General features: G+C 41.8%; 1 protein-coding gene across 1 annotated transcript; it reads left to right on the top strand.

Annotated features, from left to right (window-relative positions):
* Positions 1-173: 173 nt before the first annotated feature.
* Positions 174-15,202, top strand: EMB2410 (embryo defective 2410). Its single transcript, XM_048706256.2, has 23 exons — positions 174-2,157; positions 2,567-2,765; positions 2,845-2,904; positions 3,153-3,257; positions 4,325-4,465; positions 4,554-4,616; positions 6,526-6,753; positions 6,845-6,928; positions 7,559-7,716; positions 7,808-8,333; positions 9,091-9,261; positions 9,397-9,456; positions 10,098-10,220; positions 10,591-10,866; positions 10,987-11,052; positions 11,179-11,310; positions 11,495-12,316; positions 12,575-12,855; positions 13,114-13,346; positions 13,570-13,796; positions 13,901-14,092; positions 14,359-14,631; positions 14,740-15,202. The coding sequence occupies exons 1-23, from the start codon at positions 356-358 to the stop codon at positions 14,884-14,886; spliced, it is 6,369 nt and encodes a 2,122-aa protein (XP_048562213.1). The 5' UTR covers positions 174-355; the 3' UTR covers positions 14,887-15,202.
* The last annotated feature ends 2,722 nt before the right edge of the window (positions 15,203-17,924 follow it).

Genomic DNA, 17,924 nt, shown 5'->3' with positions numbered 1-17,924 from the left:
AGGAGTATCTTTGTTATTTTGCCCTCTGAAAAACATTCATTCCATATGCTGCTGGTAGGCCATTTTTTGTACGAAAAAGAGAAGTGAAAGAATAAGCTTGTCTTGTCTTTCGCTTTCGTCACAAAGAGGAGGCGAGACAAGAAGAGGCGAAGGGAAGACAAATCATCTGCGGCAAATCCAAAAAGAAGCGAGCACGGCAAGTAGGCAACGACCCCAGCGAGAGGCAAGCATCTCTCCCCGTCCATCTCTCTCTCTCGGCCCGCCCACTGCCGGTGACTACTACTCCACCCACCCATCCCATCTCTCTTCCTCCCGCCGCACGCAAATGGTCACCTAGGCGGCCAGGCCCGGCGCAATGTCGCACTGCCTCCGCGTCTCGCCCTTCCTCGCGCCGCCGCCCCTCCTCCTCCGCCGGCCCCGCCGCGCGCGCTGCCGCCGCCACGTCCCGAGGCCCGTCCTAACCCTCGCTCGCCTCGACCCGCCCCCGCTGCTCCGCCTCAGGGTCTCCGACTCGAGCAACTGCCTCCCCAGCCACGGCCACGAACACCGCCCGCCGCCGCTGCGGGCCCTGATCGGCTCCCTGGCCTCCGTATGGCGGGAGGGCCTCTTCCTCGTGCGCTGCTCCGCCTTCGCCGCCGTGCTCTCCGTCGCCGCCGCGCTCTCCTGGTACGCGCAGCACCGCGCGCGGGCCTTCGTCGAGGCGCGCCTCCTCCCCGCCGCCTGCGCCGCGCTCGGGGACTACCTCCAGCGGGAGGTCCGCGTCGGCGGCGCGCGCAGCGTCTCGCCGCTCGGGATCACGCTCCACACCTGCTCCGTCGGCCCGCGCGCCGACGAGTTCTCCTGCGCCGAGGTGCCCGTCATGAAGATCAGGGTCAGGCCCTTCGCCAGCCTCAGGCGGGGGCGGGTCGTCGTCGACGCCCTGCTCTCCGACCCCACCGCGCTCGTCGCGCAGAGGAAGGATTTCTCCTGGCTGGGCATCCCCGCGCCGTCCGAGGAGGGGAAGCCCACGAGGAATTCGGCGGAGGAGGGCATTGACTACCGTACCAAGACCAGGAGGCTCGCCAGGGAGAAGGCTGGGGGGCAGTGGGACGAGGAGAGGGACAAAGCTGCTCGGGAGTCTGCTCAAAGGGGATACATAGTTCCCAGTGGCCAATCCACTTCACGTTCGGCTGACGAGATGCTGGAGGATGATGGGCCTGTGGGAAATGGGAAATCCAGTAGCCCGCCCCTCTGTGCTGATGAGATGCACAGGAACGATCGACACATGGATCCAGGCATTATTGACTCTAGCTCAAAGCATGCGGATTTGGAGAAATCGTTCGGTGTGAAATCGCGTATCCCGGGCATCAACTTCTGGTCTAGGATGATCCCGAACCCTACCAAGCGAAGGTACAGGAGAAAAGGTCACAGCAAGGTGGTATCGGGCATCGACAATTCCTCTCAGGAAAGGATCCTTCGGCGTAGTGCACAGGCTGCTGTGGCATATTTTGAAAACATGGATGGTGGTAATCCTGATAACTCATCCCCTGGTTCTGGGAATAATAATTCATTTAACGGAGGAGGTCATGCAAATGCTGGTTCTGGCAAAGCCACTTCAAATGATGCACCAATTGTCAGCTCTGATACGGCACCAGAGAATTCTGGTGAATTGCCACCAAATAGTAGTCGTTGTCTGGACTGTCTAGGTGAAGGAAAATCTGCAAGTGCAATGCCAATCATCGATGCAAATGATGTGTATGCGGAGCATTCTCATAATCAACAACCTAGACAGCATAGTTTGCATCACTCCGATAACAAAATGTTGGTATGCAACCATTTGGAAGATGTGCAGCATCGCAAGGGCAACTTGTACCAAGGCCACATGTTGGAGGAATTTGAGAGTCTTTCTGAAGATAATATTGGTCAGTCATTTTGGCCTTTGCAGGCAAAGGGCTCCCGTGTTAACTTCAATGCACCATATGCTTCTCTGGGTGTTGAAATTCAAAAGTTGAAGTCGCGATTTGCTATCGGTCTTGAAGACGCCCCTGCTGGACTCGTAGAAGGGGTTGACCAGATAAATCCTGGTGGGGCTCAGCATATGCTTCCTATCACACTGGATTCTGTTTATTTCAGTGGAGGGAACTTGATGCTTCTAGGATACGGTGATGAGGAACCAAGGTTTGACCTCATCATTTGCCATTTCTATTGCAAATATATGCTCTTCTGTCCTTTCTTGTGCATTTTCAAAATGTATTAGACTATTAGTGTATCACTGTTGGAACTTATATTGGGGTATTTTTGTGATCATCTGTCCCTTCCCATGAATTTACTGCATTCCCCAACAATTAAATTTCTGTGAACAATAAATATTCTCATAACCGGTGTTCGGATTTATATTGTTAATTCTTATTTTCAGGAGTTATATTGTCAAGTAAATTACTGTAATGAGGGTACAGTATATTTCAACTTATCTTACTCGTATTATTCAGTGCATTATTATAGGCTCTTTCAAAAGGGGGTTGCGGTGCAACTGCGGCATTATAAATGAACGTCAACTAAGTTTGTAGTCGTTGCCTTACTATTGTAGGGAAATGAAACAGGCTAATGGACACGTCAAGTTCAAAAACTCTTATAATCGTGTACATGTGCATGTCACTGGGAACTGCATGGAGTGGAGACAAGATCAAACTTCTCAAGGAGGGGGTTATCTTTCTACAGATGTCTTTGTTGACATAGCGGAGCAAACATGGCATGCTAATCTAAATGTAGTCAATGCTTTTGCCCCGGTAATGCACCTACTTTTATTATGTATACAAGATGCTACAGTTCTTAGTTCTTGTGTTGAAGGACAATTTTCATGTGCAGCTGTTTGAGCGTATCCTAGAAATACCAGTTGTCTGGCACAAAGGAAGAGCAACTGGTGAGGTGCTTTTCTAAACTTAATCTCTTACATGTTCAATTTCACTATTAATATCAGCCACTTGTGCATACAATTTAGACAATACCTGGACATGACTTTCACATGCACTTAATGAATAACTGAACTTGCCACAAGGTTCATGCTACATTGCTACATCTAGAGTTCTAGACATACATGCCTCATGAGAACTGCTTTTTTTCATGCTTGGAGATACTAAATGCAGACATCAATATTTCTCCTTTTCCTTCTCCAGGTGCATATCTGTATGTCGAAAGGTGATAGCTTTCCGAGCATTCATGGCCAGCTTGATGTGAAAGGCCTAGGTTTTCAGATATTAGATGCTCCCTCATCATTTTCGGTATACTTATGCCTTACCTCATTTGTTTTTCCAATTCTGCATGTTTGTAATAAGTAGGGTCTTGCAAGGAATCAGTTTTCATAGGCACAAGACAGATTAACATGGCTTTAATGCCTTCTTGTTGATTTGCCATTAACCTGAGCTACCAATATTCTCGTAGGTCATTGACCCCTTACTTTACCAATAACTACAGTGTTGTGTTGCGGGTGAAAAATGAGTGCCTAGTTACTTCTTTAGAAGTAAACACAATTGGTCGCTGGTGAATATTGTTGAAATGACTAGAATCAGGGGTATATCTAGAAATTCATGAGGGTTTCCAGGAATAATAGATGAATCATCAGGTGGGCCAGTTTAATTGTTGTTGAATTTCCTGGAAAGAACTTCTGTACTATGTGGGTTTGCCTAGCATTTTCTAAAACGTGGAAATTTTATCGACTACCCAACATTTGGATTTTGATGTGCAACAATTGGCCATACTTCATTATAAGCAACATTTTATACTTATGGTTTCCAGTATTGACAAATGATATCCATGGTGTTGAGCTTCGTGCACTAGCCAACACAACCAAAAGTCCGAACTCATGGAAAGGGCTAGGCAATCCACATATACCATGTTAAGCTTCATGCACTAGCCAACGCAACCAAAAGTCTGAACTGATGGAAAGCCAGAAAGGGCTAGGCATACACTTCAACACATGTATGCTGGATGCACAAGTTTCTGGCATAATGTATTAGCTAAGGGAGAAAGAGACTGAAGAATGAGGTGTTGGAGAAGCGATATTGTCATATTAGCGGCTGCTCCTGCTATATAGCGTGTTCTCAGGGCGCCTCAGGGTGGGTGCTGTTGATCTGCAGTGTAGTAAGAAACAGATCAGTCATTAGCATTTCAAATTAAGCATCTATTTCAGACGCTGACATTTGGCTCTGATGTGAAAACTAGGCCACATGTGCTCAGATGTCTTCCGAATTTCCGTACTTTGATATGCAAACAGTAACTACTTTCCAAATATTACTGCTGCAAACATTCCAAGTGATTATAGTTTTAATGGAAGCCTGAACATATTCAGGAAATAGTGGCAACTCTGTCATTCCGTGGTCAAAGAGTATTTCTGCATAATGCAAGTGGTTGGTTTGGTGATGTTCCGGTTGAAACTTCCGGCGATTTTGGTTTAAATCCTGAGGATGGAGAGTTCCATCTAATGTGCCAGGTATCTTTAAGTTGCTAATTACATTGTATATACATGTAGTCCCCTAAAAAGCAACTCATACATTTACTTGATATCTTTTTTTTTCCAGGTTCCATCTGTTGAAGTTAACGCGCTTATGAAGTCAGTGAAAATGAAGCCTCTGATGTTTCCGGTTCGACATACTTGACTTATTTGGAAATACTAGATTCCTGCATGCAGCGAAAAACAATAGACTCTGTTTTGTACAGCCGATTCAATGTGATGATCCATCTGAACTCATATCTGGAGTTAGCTATACTGAAACTGCATATATGGCACAACACGAAAAATAAGTTTGACTTTAATATAAAATGCACTGCACAACCTGACTTTTGTATGTAGGTGTATGATAGATGGTTTATTCCACTCATCTGAATTGCCCGACAATGACACTTGTGATTTATCTTAAAATACCAGTTATCATGGTTCTTAGCATTAAAAATCAACTTCTTGATGAAGCAAAATGACCACTCTCGTGTGGATAGTGATAATCCCGTTTGTCTGACCAGCTTAATATTACCATTTCTTTTTTCTGTAGCTATTTACTGCAGTAACAACAACAACAACAATAACAAAGCCTTTAGTCTCAAACAAGTTGGGGTAGGCTAGAGGTGAAACCCATAAGATCTCGCAACCAACTCATGGCTCTGGCACATGGATAGCAAGCTTCCACGCACCCCTGTCCATAGCTAGCTCTTTGGTGATACTCCAATCCTTCAGGTCTCTCTTAACGGACTCCTCCCATGTCAAATTCGGTCTACCCCGCCCTCTCTTGACATACTCCGCACGCTTTAGCCGTCCGCTATGCACTGGAGCTTCTGGAGGCCTGCGCTGAATATGCCCAAACCATCTCAGACGATGTTGGACAAGCTTCTCCTCAATTGGTGCTACCCCAACTCTATCTCGCATATCATCATTCCGGACTCGATCCTTCCTCGTGTGGCCACACATCCATCTCAACATACGCATCTCCGCTACACCTAACTGTTGAACATGTCGCCTTTTAGTCGGCCAACACTCCGCGCTATACAACATTGCGGGTCGAACCGCCGTCCTGTAGAACTTGCCTTTTAGCTTTTGTGGCACTCTCTTGTCACAGAGAATGCCAGAAGCTTGGCGCCACTTCATCCATCCGGCTTTGATTCGATGGTTCACATCTTCATCAATACCCCCATCCTCCTGCAACATTGACCCCAAATACCGAAAGGTGTCCTTCCGAGGTACCACCTGGCCATCAAGGCTAACCTCCTCCTCACACCTAGTAGTACTGAAACCGCACATCATGTACTCGGTTTTAGTTCTACTAAGCCTAAACCCTTTCGATTCCAAGGTTTGTCTCCATAACTCTAACTTCCTATTTACCCCCGTCCGACTATCGTCAACTAGCACCACATCATCTGCAAAGAGCATACACCATGGGATATCTCCTTGTATATCCCTTGTGACCTCATCCATCACCAATGCAAAAAGATAAGGGCTCAAAGCTGACCCCTAATGCAGTCCTATCTTAATCGGGAAGTCATCGGTGTTGACATCACTTGTTCGAACACTTGTCACAACATTATCGTACATGTCCTTGATGAGGGTAATGTACTTTGCTGGGACTTTGTGTTTCTCCAAGGCCCACCACATGACATTCCGCGGTATCTTATCATAGGCCTTCTCCAAGTCAATGAACACCATATGCAAGTCCTTCTTTTGCTCCCTATATCTCTCCATAAGTTGTCGTACCAAGAAAATGGCTTCCATGGTCGACCTCCCAGGCATGAAACCAAACTGATTTTTGGTCACGCTTGTCATTCTTCTTAAGCGAGCTATTTACTGCAGTACATATAAAATATTAAAATATGATCACACATCGCAGTTCAGCAACCGCAAACTGTGCCTGAAATACCATTTAAGCAGTTCTGTCTCATTTGTTTCTTAGCAATAGCTTAGGATGATCTCTATCAGTGATCTATGTGCTTAGAAAAATCTTTTGGCTAAATTTTGATGTTCATCCTTTAAGACTTAACTGCTGGTACACTTCTTATCTTATTTAGGTGGCTGGTGCTGTTACTGCTGTATTTAATTGTCAAGGACCTCTTGATGCTCCTGTTTTTGTTGGAAGTGGTATTGTCTCAAGGAAGTCCCTTTCAGTATCTGGTATGCCTCCATCTGCAGCTTCTGAAGCTGTGATTCAAAACAAGGAGGCTGGTGCAGTTGCTGCGTTTGATCATATTCCTTTCTCTCATGTATCAGCGAATTTCACTTTCAACCTTGACAACTGTGTGAGTAGAAATAGAGCCACTATTTTTTTTTCCATTATTGAAATTTGTGAAATTCGAACAACTAATTTCTCTTTGTTATCACTGGCTACAGGTTGCAGACTTATATGGTATTAGAGCATGCCTTTTGGATGGTGGAGAAATTCGAGGGGCTGGTAATGCATGGATTTGCCCAGAGGTATTGTGATTATTGATTATTTGATTACACTTCCACCCAGTCATCTTTTCATGTTTGCGCTAATTTTCAGCCAACTTTTTTCTACATCTATAGTCATCCAAGCATTTGTTCTCTCTGTATCATTATCAAGAATAAGATGGAAGATCTCAGATCACAATGATATTCGAAAACGTAGAGTAGACATCAGGACTTCGTAAATTGAAAATACATATGGAAACAAACTATGCAAATGCATTCATGAGGAACCTTCCAAACTCTTAGGTCTATTATTCACAACTTCGGCCATGATAATTACATCCTAGCTAAACCATTTGTTTGTTTATTTCTCTGGGCTTACAGTGAATGTCTACTATTGAGCCCCTGGAACATTGGAAATAGCAACTACTCCCTCCGTCCCAACATAAGTGTCCTTTGTACTAAATCAGCGGCACTTATTTTGGGACGGAGGGTGTATAACTTATCAGTCTGTACTCTACCGAAATAAATGGAATACTCGCAGCGTATTCCTAAGAGCTTACACACAAATTTGCTGTACCAGCTGTACAAATCCAATAGATACTCTGCTGTTCTTATGATGCAAAATAAATTTACCACCTTATGCAAGTATAATACATATTTAGATCTCTGCAGGGGGAAGGTGACGATTCTGCTATGGATATTAATTTATCTGGGAGCATTTTACTTGATAAGGTTTTGCATCGGTACATACCTGGAGGCATTCAGCTGATCCCACTGAAAATTGGGGAGCTCAACGGAGAGACTAGACTTTCTGGCCCCCTTATTAGACCGTGAGTATCTTACATCTATCATCTGGAGTCCTAATGGCCAAGTAAGCTATGTATTTTCTGGTATTCTAATGACAACAAAAACTTATGACAGGAAATTTGATATCAAATGGGCTGCACCAAATGCAGAAGATTCCTTTTCTGATGCACGGGGCAATATTGTTATTGCACATGATTATATCATGGTTAACTCATCATCAGTTTCCTTTGACTTAAATACTCGTATTCAAACATCATATATTGATGACTACTCGCTGTACAAGGAGATGTATCAAATGAAAAAGATTATGCCACTAGTTGTGGAGAGTGTTGATTTGGATTTACGTATGCGAGGCTTCGAATTTGCTCATATAGCTTCTTCAATACCTTTTGATACACCAAGGCCATTACATTTGAAAGCATCTGGAAGGGTCAAATTTCAAGGAAAAGTGGTGAAACCTAGCCAGGTAGTTGAGGACAAGATTTATGGTGCTTTACAAAGTATCATGGACCAAAGTAAGCTTGAGAGTGATGTGTCAAGGCTTGTTGGGGAGATTTCTCTGTCAGGAATAAAACTTAACCAACTCATGCTGGCACCTCAGTCTACTGGTTTTCTTTCCTTGTCACGAGATTCTGTGATGGTAAGTTGCTGTTTTGTTGTTTCGTCCTCTGAATTTGACTTGCATTGCTTGTATGTGATTTTATAGCCTAATTCAATTTGTTTGTACATGCCTCGGTTGTGTGCACTAAGTGCTATAATTTGGATCATCAATAGTAACATGCACAGAGACAGATCTCAACAGTCTGTAAAGTGGAATTTTGGATTTAAACACTTCCCGTCTTTTACTTCTTCAAATTACTAAAATGTGTGCCCATTACCTTGCAATACAAAACGAGAACCAAATAAAAATAGAAAGAATGGATGTCTACTTAATACATTCACTATTTTTTCCAAGGCTTGAGGGCCATTCGTCCACTTAAAGGTACACTTTGCTATCCAAATTGATTCACTTCTGTTACCATTTTATGCTGCTTAACAGATTGCATTGCAATAATAGCATACTCTGACAAACTATAGCAATTTTTCACCCAAGTAAATTATTGTGGCAGCAACTATTTTACTTATGCGAGCAACGGGCATAATTTCAGTAACTTTAACTCTTTAAGAGGCTTTAATTCTAACTCCACGGTTCGACACGATATAAAGATTTTCTCCTTGGATATATATGATGTGATGATTTTCTATGTCAAGCGTACCTTCCAAATAATTGAAGAGAGTGCTGTATGCATTTGGTATTTATGTTGATTTTTATTATTTTTTATCTGCATAGACTACATGTTCTCTTTCCCTTCCATCTTCCATCTTCCTCTTACTATCTCTATTCCCCTGCAACATAGTTAAATGCTACCGGCAGGCCTGATGAAAAGATTTCCATAGAAGTGAACGGGCCATTGTTTTTTGGTACAAATGAGGCCATTCAAGATGAAAGGCTTCTATCAATTTTCCTCCAAAAGGGGCAGCTGAAGTCTAATATATGTTATCATCCTGAAAGTTTGACTAATTTGGAGGTACTCTACTACTGTTAGTGTTGTGTTAGTGTTGTGTTAGTGTGTGTATTTTCCTTGCCAGCAATCTTTCTTGAACATTATAAGACTTGTAGAGTCCATTTCGATATTGTTGATACTTTTCTTCTGGTCGTAAAGGTTCGGAATTTGCCACTTGACGAGCTGGAGCTTGCTTCATTACGTGGATTTGTTCAGAAGGTAATATTTTCCTAGATGAGAGTATGGTATACTCCGTGTTTTTTTGGTTAGGTAATCTGTTTTCAGGTTCTGTATTGTTGGTAGCTCTGGTTGGTTGATTCTATGTCTCATACACGTGAGTTGTAATTAGTCATGATGCTTGCATACCGTCAGATAGTAAAGCACTTCTGCAATTTAAATTCGCAGGAGAGATGTTAGTTCAATTAACTACATGATGCAGTCTAATAAAATGTTATATTATGCTGATGTTAAGTTAATGGAGTTTTTGGATTGAAAATGTGCATCAGTCATTTTCTGTGCTGCACCTTCTGTTGTTCTGCTATTTAATGCTATGCTATTTGTCCATAGCTTATGTATTCTGTGCCGTATAAATTTTCTGTAATTGATGTAAACTTTTTTGAACTACAACGTGGTCTTCTGCTCCTAAAGTAACAACTAAGTAGTCATACTATTTTCCTTTTTTTTTTCTTTCATTTCATGAGAAGTTGTATATATCGAATGTGGAGGCTCCAATTCTGCTCAAAAAATAAATAAATGTGGAGGCTCCATTCTCCAGTATTTGTTGTAAATCAATTGTGATCAATTGCTAAATGGAGAATCCACCAATGATGTCTAATGTAACAGATCTTTTGTTGTTACAGGCAGAAGTTCAGCTTAATTTCCAGAAAAGAAGAGGTCATGGTTTGTTATCAGTGGTCCGTCCCAAATTTAGTGGTGTGTTTGGTGAAGCACTTGATATAGCTGCTCGATGGAGTGGTGATGTTGTGAGTTTTTTTTCTCCCACATATATTTTCTTGTTTTGTGTGGTTGAAGCCACATCTCATGTGTTACCTTTAGCAGGCGTTTGGTATTACTTGTAATCAAGAATTTTGCCACCTCTTTGGTAGTTTAGTAGAATTTTTGGAGTAAGGAAACTTCAAACACTGTTATAACTCAGTTTCATGGTTCCTAGCATCCCCCATGTTAGCCTTTCCCAGATGACAAACATAAAACAATTGATGTATAGCATGCTTTGGTTGTTTTTCTTGACACTAGTTATACATTCCAGTGAGGTTCTTATCTTATTTTTAATAGCTAGTTGTGAGTCCTCGCTGTGTTGACTTACTAGCTATTCTTTGTATTTTCAATACCCAGATTACAATGGAAAAGTCAGTCCTAGAGCAACCTAATAGCAAGTATGAGCTTCAAGGGGAGTATGTGTTTCCAGGAACACGTGATAGATTTCCTATGGAAAATCATGGTAATGGATTCATACAGAAAGCAATGGGAGGGCATCTTGGTAGCATTATGTCTTCAATGGGCAGGTGGAGGATGAGACTAGAAGTTCCTGATGCTGAAGTAGCTGAAATACTTCCCCTGGCAAGACTTCTTTCACGAAGTACAGATCCAGTTATTCGTTCTAGATCGAAGGTGTGCAGTTTGTTCTGTATTTGTGATTCTATCTTTCTTTTCCTTTGTTGGATATAATATTCGTTGGTGTTTATGGTCTGCTAGATGGTAGCAGCCATTTGATCCTATATTTGTTTGCAGGAACTTTTCATGCAATGCTTGCATTCTGTTGGGTTCAATGCTGAAAGTTTACGTGACCAGATAAAGGTACTAAAGATAGTGAGTTTAGGAATATTGTATCACAGGCATAGAGTTATGGTTTCCCTTATTAGTGTGTTCCCTTGTTATTATGACATGCTACTTATATTAACTTCATCCCATTGCTTGCAACAGGCAGTTGAAATGTATCACGACTGGTTGGATGATGATACAATTGAAGATATAACTCTTCCGGCCTTAGCTGAATTGAGAGGTTACTGGCGTGGTTCTCTTGATGCCAGTGGAGGAGGGAATGGAGATACTATGGTGAGCATGTTCAAATATTAACTCTATCAGACTTTTGTCCCGGTAATTATTGATGAACTCCTAATAGTGGTCTTTACACTAACACTTCTCAGAAGCTTGACTTTGTAAATGACACTATCAGCAAGACAATCTTCTCTGAATTATATGTAAACATGATTCCTAATGGCTTTATGTATATATACAGGCTGATTTTGATTTCAATGGTGAAGATTGGGAATGGGGCACATACAAGACACAGCGCGTTCTGGCATCTGGTTCTTATAGCAATAATGATGGCCTGCGTCTTGATAAGTTATTTATTCAGAAGGATAACGCCACCCTTCATGCTGACGGATCAATTCTTGGCCCGCTAACAAATCTTCACTTTGCTGTGCTTAATTTCCCAGTTGGTCTTATACCAGCTCTAGTTCAGGCTCTAGAATCATCAACTACAGATTCAATTCACTTTCTGAGGCAATGGGTGACACCAATAAAAGGTATTTTACACATGGAGGGAGATTTGAGAGGCACTCTAGCAAAACCAGAATGTGATGTTCAAATTAGACTTCTTGATGGCACCATTGGAGGCATTGATCTGGGAAGAGCTGAAGTATTGGCTTCTGTAACCCCAACAAGCCGTTTTGTTTTTGATGCAAATTTCGAACCAACTATACAAAGTGGACATGTAAACATTCAAGGTAGTATTCCTGTGACTTACGTCGACAGCAGCTCCACGGACGAAAATTTGGAAGCTGGAGATGGTAAACAGGGTATTATAAGAATCCCTGTTTGGGCGAAAGACAGAGGATCATCTAATGATATCAGTGAAACAAGAATCGTGAGGGACAAGCCAGAGGATGGTTGGGAATTTCAGTTAGCTGAAAGTCTAAAAGGTTTAAGTTGGAATTTGCTAGAACCAGGTGAAGTGAGGGTAAATGCAGACATAAAGGATGGTGGCATGATGTTGATAACTGCACTTAGTCCTTATGCAAACTGGCTTCAAGGCTATGCTGATGTGCTCCTTCAGGTGGCCCATCCTTTTTTAATTCCCATAATTCCACTAAGGACAACGTAACATATTGCTCTTTTTTCATACATTTTTTCATAGATTAACTGTGATTGATGAAAATATCTGTTGATTTAAACTATGAAGCATAAATGTTGTGTTTTATAGGTAGTTCTTTGTTCCACCTGTGCAATCCACAGTTTTTTATTTTATTTTGGATATAACATGAAGCAGTTGATTAACATTTTCCTCTTGTTTTGTTTGCCATTTGGATGGAAGGTTAAAGGCACTGTTGATCAGCCTGTTGTTGATGGGTCTGCATCATTTCACCGAGCAACTGTGACTTCTCCTTTCCTTCGGACGCCGCTTACGAATTTCGCTGGTAATGTTAATGTTATATCCAACAGACTATTCATCAATTCCATGGAAAGCAGGGTTGGGAGGAAAGGAAAATTGTCAATGAAAGGGACTCTACCTCTGCAAAATAGTGAGCCATCAGCTAGTGATAAGATTGAGTTGAAATGTGAAGTTCTGGATATACGAGCAAAAAATGTTTTAAGGTAATTATTTCTACTTTATCCTTTTAGATTTCTGTACTATATGTAGAAGCTTAATTTCTGACTAGCGGCTTCTGAGTGATGTAAAGCACCCCACGATCTGGTTGATTGTTTTCTAAAGCTGGTTTTTGGAAACAGTTAACAGTACTGTGCCAAAACCTGAAAAGCATCTCATAAAATCATATTGAACATGCAATATGTAGGATCCCAAATTATGTCTTCTTATCATTTGCTAAACTGTTTTTGTTTTGATTTGTACAGTGGCCAAGTAGACAGCCAGCTGCAGGTTACAGGCTCAATATTGCGGCCAGATGTCTCTGGGATGATCCGGTTAAGCCATGGTGAAGCATATTTGCCTCATGATAAAGGCAATGGTGCTGTGGCGACTAGGTTGGCTTCAAACAAGTCCAGCTATCTTCTTGCTGGTTTTGGTCAAACAACTACTTCGCAGGATGTCTCACGTTTCCTGGGTGCATTGTCAACTTCGCAAGATAGTACGTATTCCATTAATTTGACATTGACTAATATCGGTCAAGTGTTCTTGACCGATACATATAGCTTAACTAGTTAACTGGTTACATGTGACAATTCGTTACGTTTGATGTGAATATCTAAAAGAAGCGTATGCTTCTCCCTCTCTCTGTCCTGCTGTTTTTCTAATTTTCTTTATGGGCTTACTGGAGCTTTCAATTTTTTGCATCGTTGGTCAACAAACAGAAACAGAAAGGACTCTTGAGAATGGAAGTTTTAAGCCAAACATTGATGCCCGACTCAATGACTTGAAGCTCACACTGGGACCAGAATTAAGAATTGTTTATCCCTTAATTCTGAACTTTGCTGTCAGTGGTGACCTTGAGCTTAATGGCATGGTACATCCAAAGTACATAAGACCGAAGGGTATATTAACATTTGAAAACGGTGAGGTCAACTTGGTAGCTACTCAGGTAAGCTTTATAGCGTGACCCTTGTTTGGCACAAGTTCTTTTTTCTTTTCCAGTTTGAAAATGGTTTATAATGGGTTGTTTCACATTTCTGTACCTGATTGCAGGTTAGACTTAAAAGTGATCATTTAAATGTAGCAAAGTTTGAGCCTGATCTTGGTTTAGATCCTGTTCTGGATCTCGTCCTTGTTGGATCTGAATGGCAATTCAAAATCATGAGTCGAGCCAGCATGTGGCAAGATAATCTGGTTGTAACCTCGACTCGCTCCGTGGACCAGGATGTTCTGTCACCTAGTGAGGTAAGATACATCTACAAATGAGTTACAGCTTAACTTTGTTGTAGTCCTGATAATCTCATGATTTAGTTTCTTGTCTTAAAAATTGAACAGTTTTTATGATTAGCTAAAATCTGCCTTTGCCTGGTGAACCTTTTGCTGGTTGCTTGCCAGTTCTCTACTCAAGAGTGGAATAAGGAGATTAAAACATTGACTTAACTGAGCCTGAGTTATTTTGTTTTTCTAATTATGTGTAACTCTTGCAACTCTGGTTTCTTGCTGTGGTATAGGCGGCAAAGGTTTTTGAGTCGCAGCTTGCGGAATCGCTATTGGAAGGTGACGGACAGCTTGCATTCAAGAAACTCGCAACTGCAACACTAGAAACTTTGATGCCAAGAATCGAAGGCAAGGGTGAGTTTGGACAAGCAAGGTGGCGGATGGTTTATGCTCCGCAGATTCCAAGTTTGTTGTCCGTAGATCCAACGGTTGATCCACTCAAATCACTGGCAAACAATATCTCTTTTGCTACGGAGGTCGAAGTGCAGCTTGGAAAACGTGTTCAGGTATGGTTCTTTTATGTCTTCCTGAAAGCTTAATAAACAATTTGAGCCGAACTGCGCGGTGTGCTGCATGAATAGAAACTGATCTGAATTACCACCGTCGTTATGCAGGCCTCTGTTGTGAGGCAAATGAAAGATTCAGAAATGGCGATGCAGTGGTCGCTGATATACCAGCTAACCAGTAGACTCCGCGTCATCTTCCAATCCACACCGTCCAATCGGCTTCTCTTCGAGTACTCGGCAACGTCGCAGGATTGATCAATTTTCTGTCATTGCACAGAGCTAGGGCTGCTGTTTTAGCCAAAAGGTTTCGTTGTCCCGATCAATTGTTTCTGTAGATAAAGCAAGTATGGCAAGCTACAGTTGCTGCGTTTTTGCTCTTTGTCGGTAGCTACTCCCTCCGTCCCATAATGTATGACGTTTCTTACATTACATTATGAGACAGAGGGAGTATATTCTTTCTCTCGGAAACAAAGTTTCTGAGGTTGTACATACGTAGCAAGTTGAGCTCTCTCTTAGCGTCAGAGATGTAAATTAACACCAGTATAAAGGACAGAGTTATGGTTGCGTGGAATTCTCTTATGTGGCTAACAAATGCACTCCCCTTGTAACGTTTATGTTAGTTTACAGAGGGAGTAGCACTCTAGCAATGTTGACTGTCACAGGCAGAGGAAATCGGTTGACAATTTGCACATTTGAAGTTCGAAGCTCCATTCGTACGATTTAATCTATACAGAACTTGTGCCAAACAAGGGTCACGGTATAAAGCATTATCAGAGTCCTAAAACGCTTGAACTTGTGCCAACTCCCTTAAATATATCAAAAACGTTTGGAGTTGCAATGTGTTCGTGCCACATGTGTGGCACATATTAGGGTCCTAAAAGAAAAGGAATAATTAATTTTATGTCCTTCGTTGTGTCCCACTCGACAGTTTTACCTCTAATTTCTAGAAAAAGCTCAGTTCTGATCGTTTGACCGTCACTGTCAAAACTTCATAACAAAGTCATACTAACTCAGGAAAATTCAAATAAGATACCAAAATGTTCAGAAAAACATCACCTATATGTGCATGTCATTAGCATTCATGGCAAAACTGTTGGAAAGTGACCATCTAAGTTTGAGCTCCTATGATCTTAGCATGAACAGTAATATTTTAAAAAAATTCTAAAAAAATAATTGTGGCAAACATGAGCCCCAACTCCAAGCAAGGAGGCCTTCAAATAGTATGTGGGGATTTTTACATTAATGGAACCTCCTATTGGGCATCTTAGGCGCCGGTTGAGTTTCTTGGTGCCCACACACATAATCAACTGGGCCGGCCTATGTAGAAGGCGAGCAATCGATCGCATTTCACCAGTCAACCATTGACTTTTGAAAATAATGCAAAAATGTAAAACACGAAGAAAATTCCAAAAAAATTCACGGATTTAGGGAAAAAAGTTCACAAATTTGAGAAAAAAATTCATCGATTTTGAAAAAAATAGTTCATCAAATTTTAAAAAAGTTCATCAAATTTTAAAAAGTTCATGGTTTTTTAAAAATATCTCATGAATTTAAAAATCACCATTTAAAAAAATCAGGAAATTTGAAGATAGTTCAATGGATTTGGAAAAAAAGTTCATGGATTTGAGAAAGGTCGTTGATTTTGATTAAAAAAAAGTTCATGCATTTTGAATAGAAGAAATAAGGAAGAAGAAAAAAAGCAAAAGAAAGAAGAAAATAGTAAAAAGGATGTAACTAATCACATCGGAGTGTGTGTTTGGTTGACTACTTAGCTAAACTAGACGCGGAGGTCGTGGGTTCGAATCATACCTAGTGCCCTTTTTGGGGTTAAAAACAGAAGAAAAAAAGGAGTAGATGGACCAGCCCGGAGCGAAGGGGGTGTGCGCCAAGTATGAAATACACTTTAATTGGTGCTTAACACGCCGTATATGAAATGCCCTCATTAATGGACTACAACTCACCTCCAAGCCCAACTAGAGGCCTTTAAAGGACACAAAATGACCTAGCTCTCTACCCACCCACCTCCTCTTTTTAAGGGTAGCCATGATCATTTGTCGGGTACGCCTAGACTATATAAGCTCCCCATATAGACATGTAATTCACGCTGAATATCAAGTGGTGGAATGTGTGAATTGGGGACCTCCCTTTGGAACAGTCATCGAGATTGATATGGATTCAATTGGTAGTGAATTTGTTAGGGTGATGTCGTGGGAGCAAGTCTGACAGTAAGAATAGGGGGTACGTAGGAGGAGGCAAGGCCCTAGCTACGACAAGGTTGTGCACGCAAGATTTACGAGTTCATGCCCTTCTCGGAGGAAGTAATAGCCCTACCTCTCGGTGCTCGGAGGCTTTGTCGACTGGATTATGCGTGAGAGTTACAGGGGGTGTGAACCCTTGTGCCAGAGGAGGCGGGTGGCTTATATAGAGCATACCAAACCTCTCCAGCCCTCAGTTACACATGGTTCAATGTACATTAAGGCAGGGGCGTTACTGGTAACGCTAGCTATGAATGACTATAAATGATCTTTAAAGCTACGGAGTGAACGCCTGACCGTTGCCATCCACGGGTGACCTTAGACCTTCTGTACTCCGAGTGTTTCTTCGTGTGGTCGAGTGACTCTATCTTGGTCGAGTGGAATTGGGGTTGAAGGAAGGAAATAATAAAGTTGTTATTTATATTTCCTTATATCATGATAAATGTTTATTATTAATGCCAGAATTGTATTAACCGGAAACTTAGTACATGTGAATACATAGACAAACAGACTGTCCCTAGGATGCCTCTACTTGATTAGCTCGTTAATCAAAGATGGTTAAGTTTCCTAACCATAGACATGTGTGGTCATTTGATGAACGGGATCACATCATTAGAGAATGATGTGATGGACAAGACCCATCCGTTAGCTTAGCATTATGATCATTTAGTTTTATTGCTATCACTTTCTTCATGACTTATACATATTCCTCTGACTACGAGATTATGCAACTCCCGAATACAGGAGGAACACCTTGTGTGCTATCAAACGTCACAGTGTAATTGGGTGATCATAAAGATGCTCTACAGGTGTCTCCAAAGGTGTTTGTTGGGTTGGCATAGATCAAGATTAGGATTTGTCACTCCTTGTATCGGAGAGGTATCTCTGGGCCCTCTCGGTAATGCACATCACTATAAGCCTTGCAAGCAATGTGACTAATGAGTTAGTTACGGGATGGTGCATTAAGGAATGAGTAAAGAGACTTGCCAGAAACGAGATTGAACTAGGTATGATGATACCGACGATTGAATCTCGGGA

This window comes from Triticum urartu, chromosome 3A, assembly GCF_056163025.1.
Source record: "Triticum urartu cultivar PI428250 chromosome 3A, HENAU_Tu73, whole genome shotgun sequence".
Lineage (NCBI taxonomy): Eukaryota > Viridiplantae > Streptophyta > Magnoliopsida > Poales > Poaceae > Triticum > Triticum urartu.
Note: the sequence above shows the minus strand (reverse complement) of the source record. Positions and strands in the feature narration are given on the sequence as shown.

Excerpts from the sequence above, each read along its gene's own strand:
- EMB2410 (XM_048706256.2), top strand. The coding sequence starts at position 356 with ATGTCGCACTGCCTCCGCGTCTCGCCCTTCCTCGCGCCGCCGCCCCTC. Across the intron at positions 7,717-7,807 it reads TCTGGCCCCCTTATTAGACC|GAAATTTGATATCAAATGGG; the intron begins GTGAGTATCTTA and ends AACTTATGACAG. Across the intron at positions 9,262-9,396 it reads AAAGTTTGACTAATTTGGAG|GTTCGGAATTTGCCACTTGA; the intron begins GTACTCTACTAC and ends CTGGTCGTAAAG.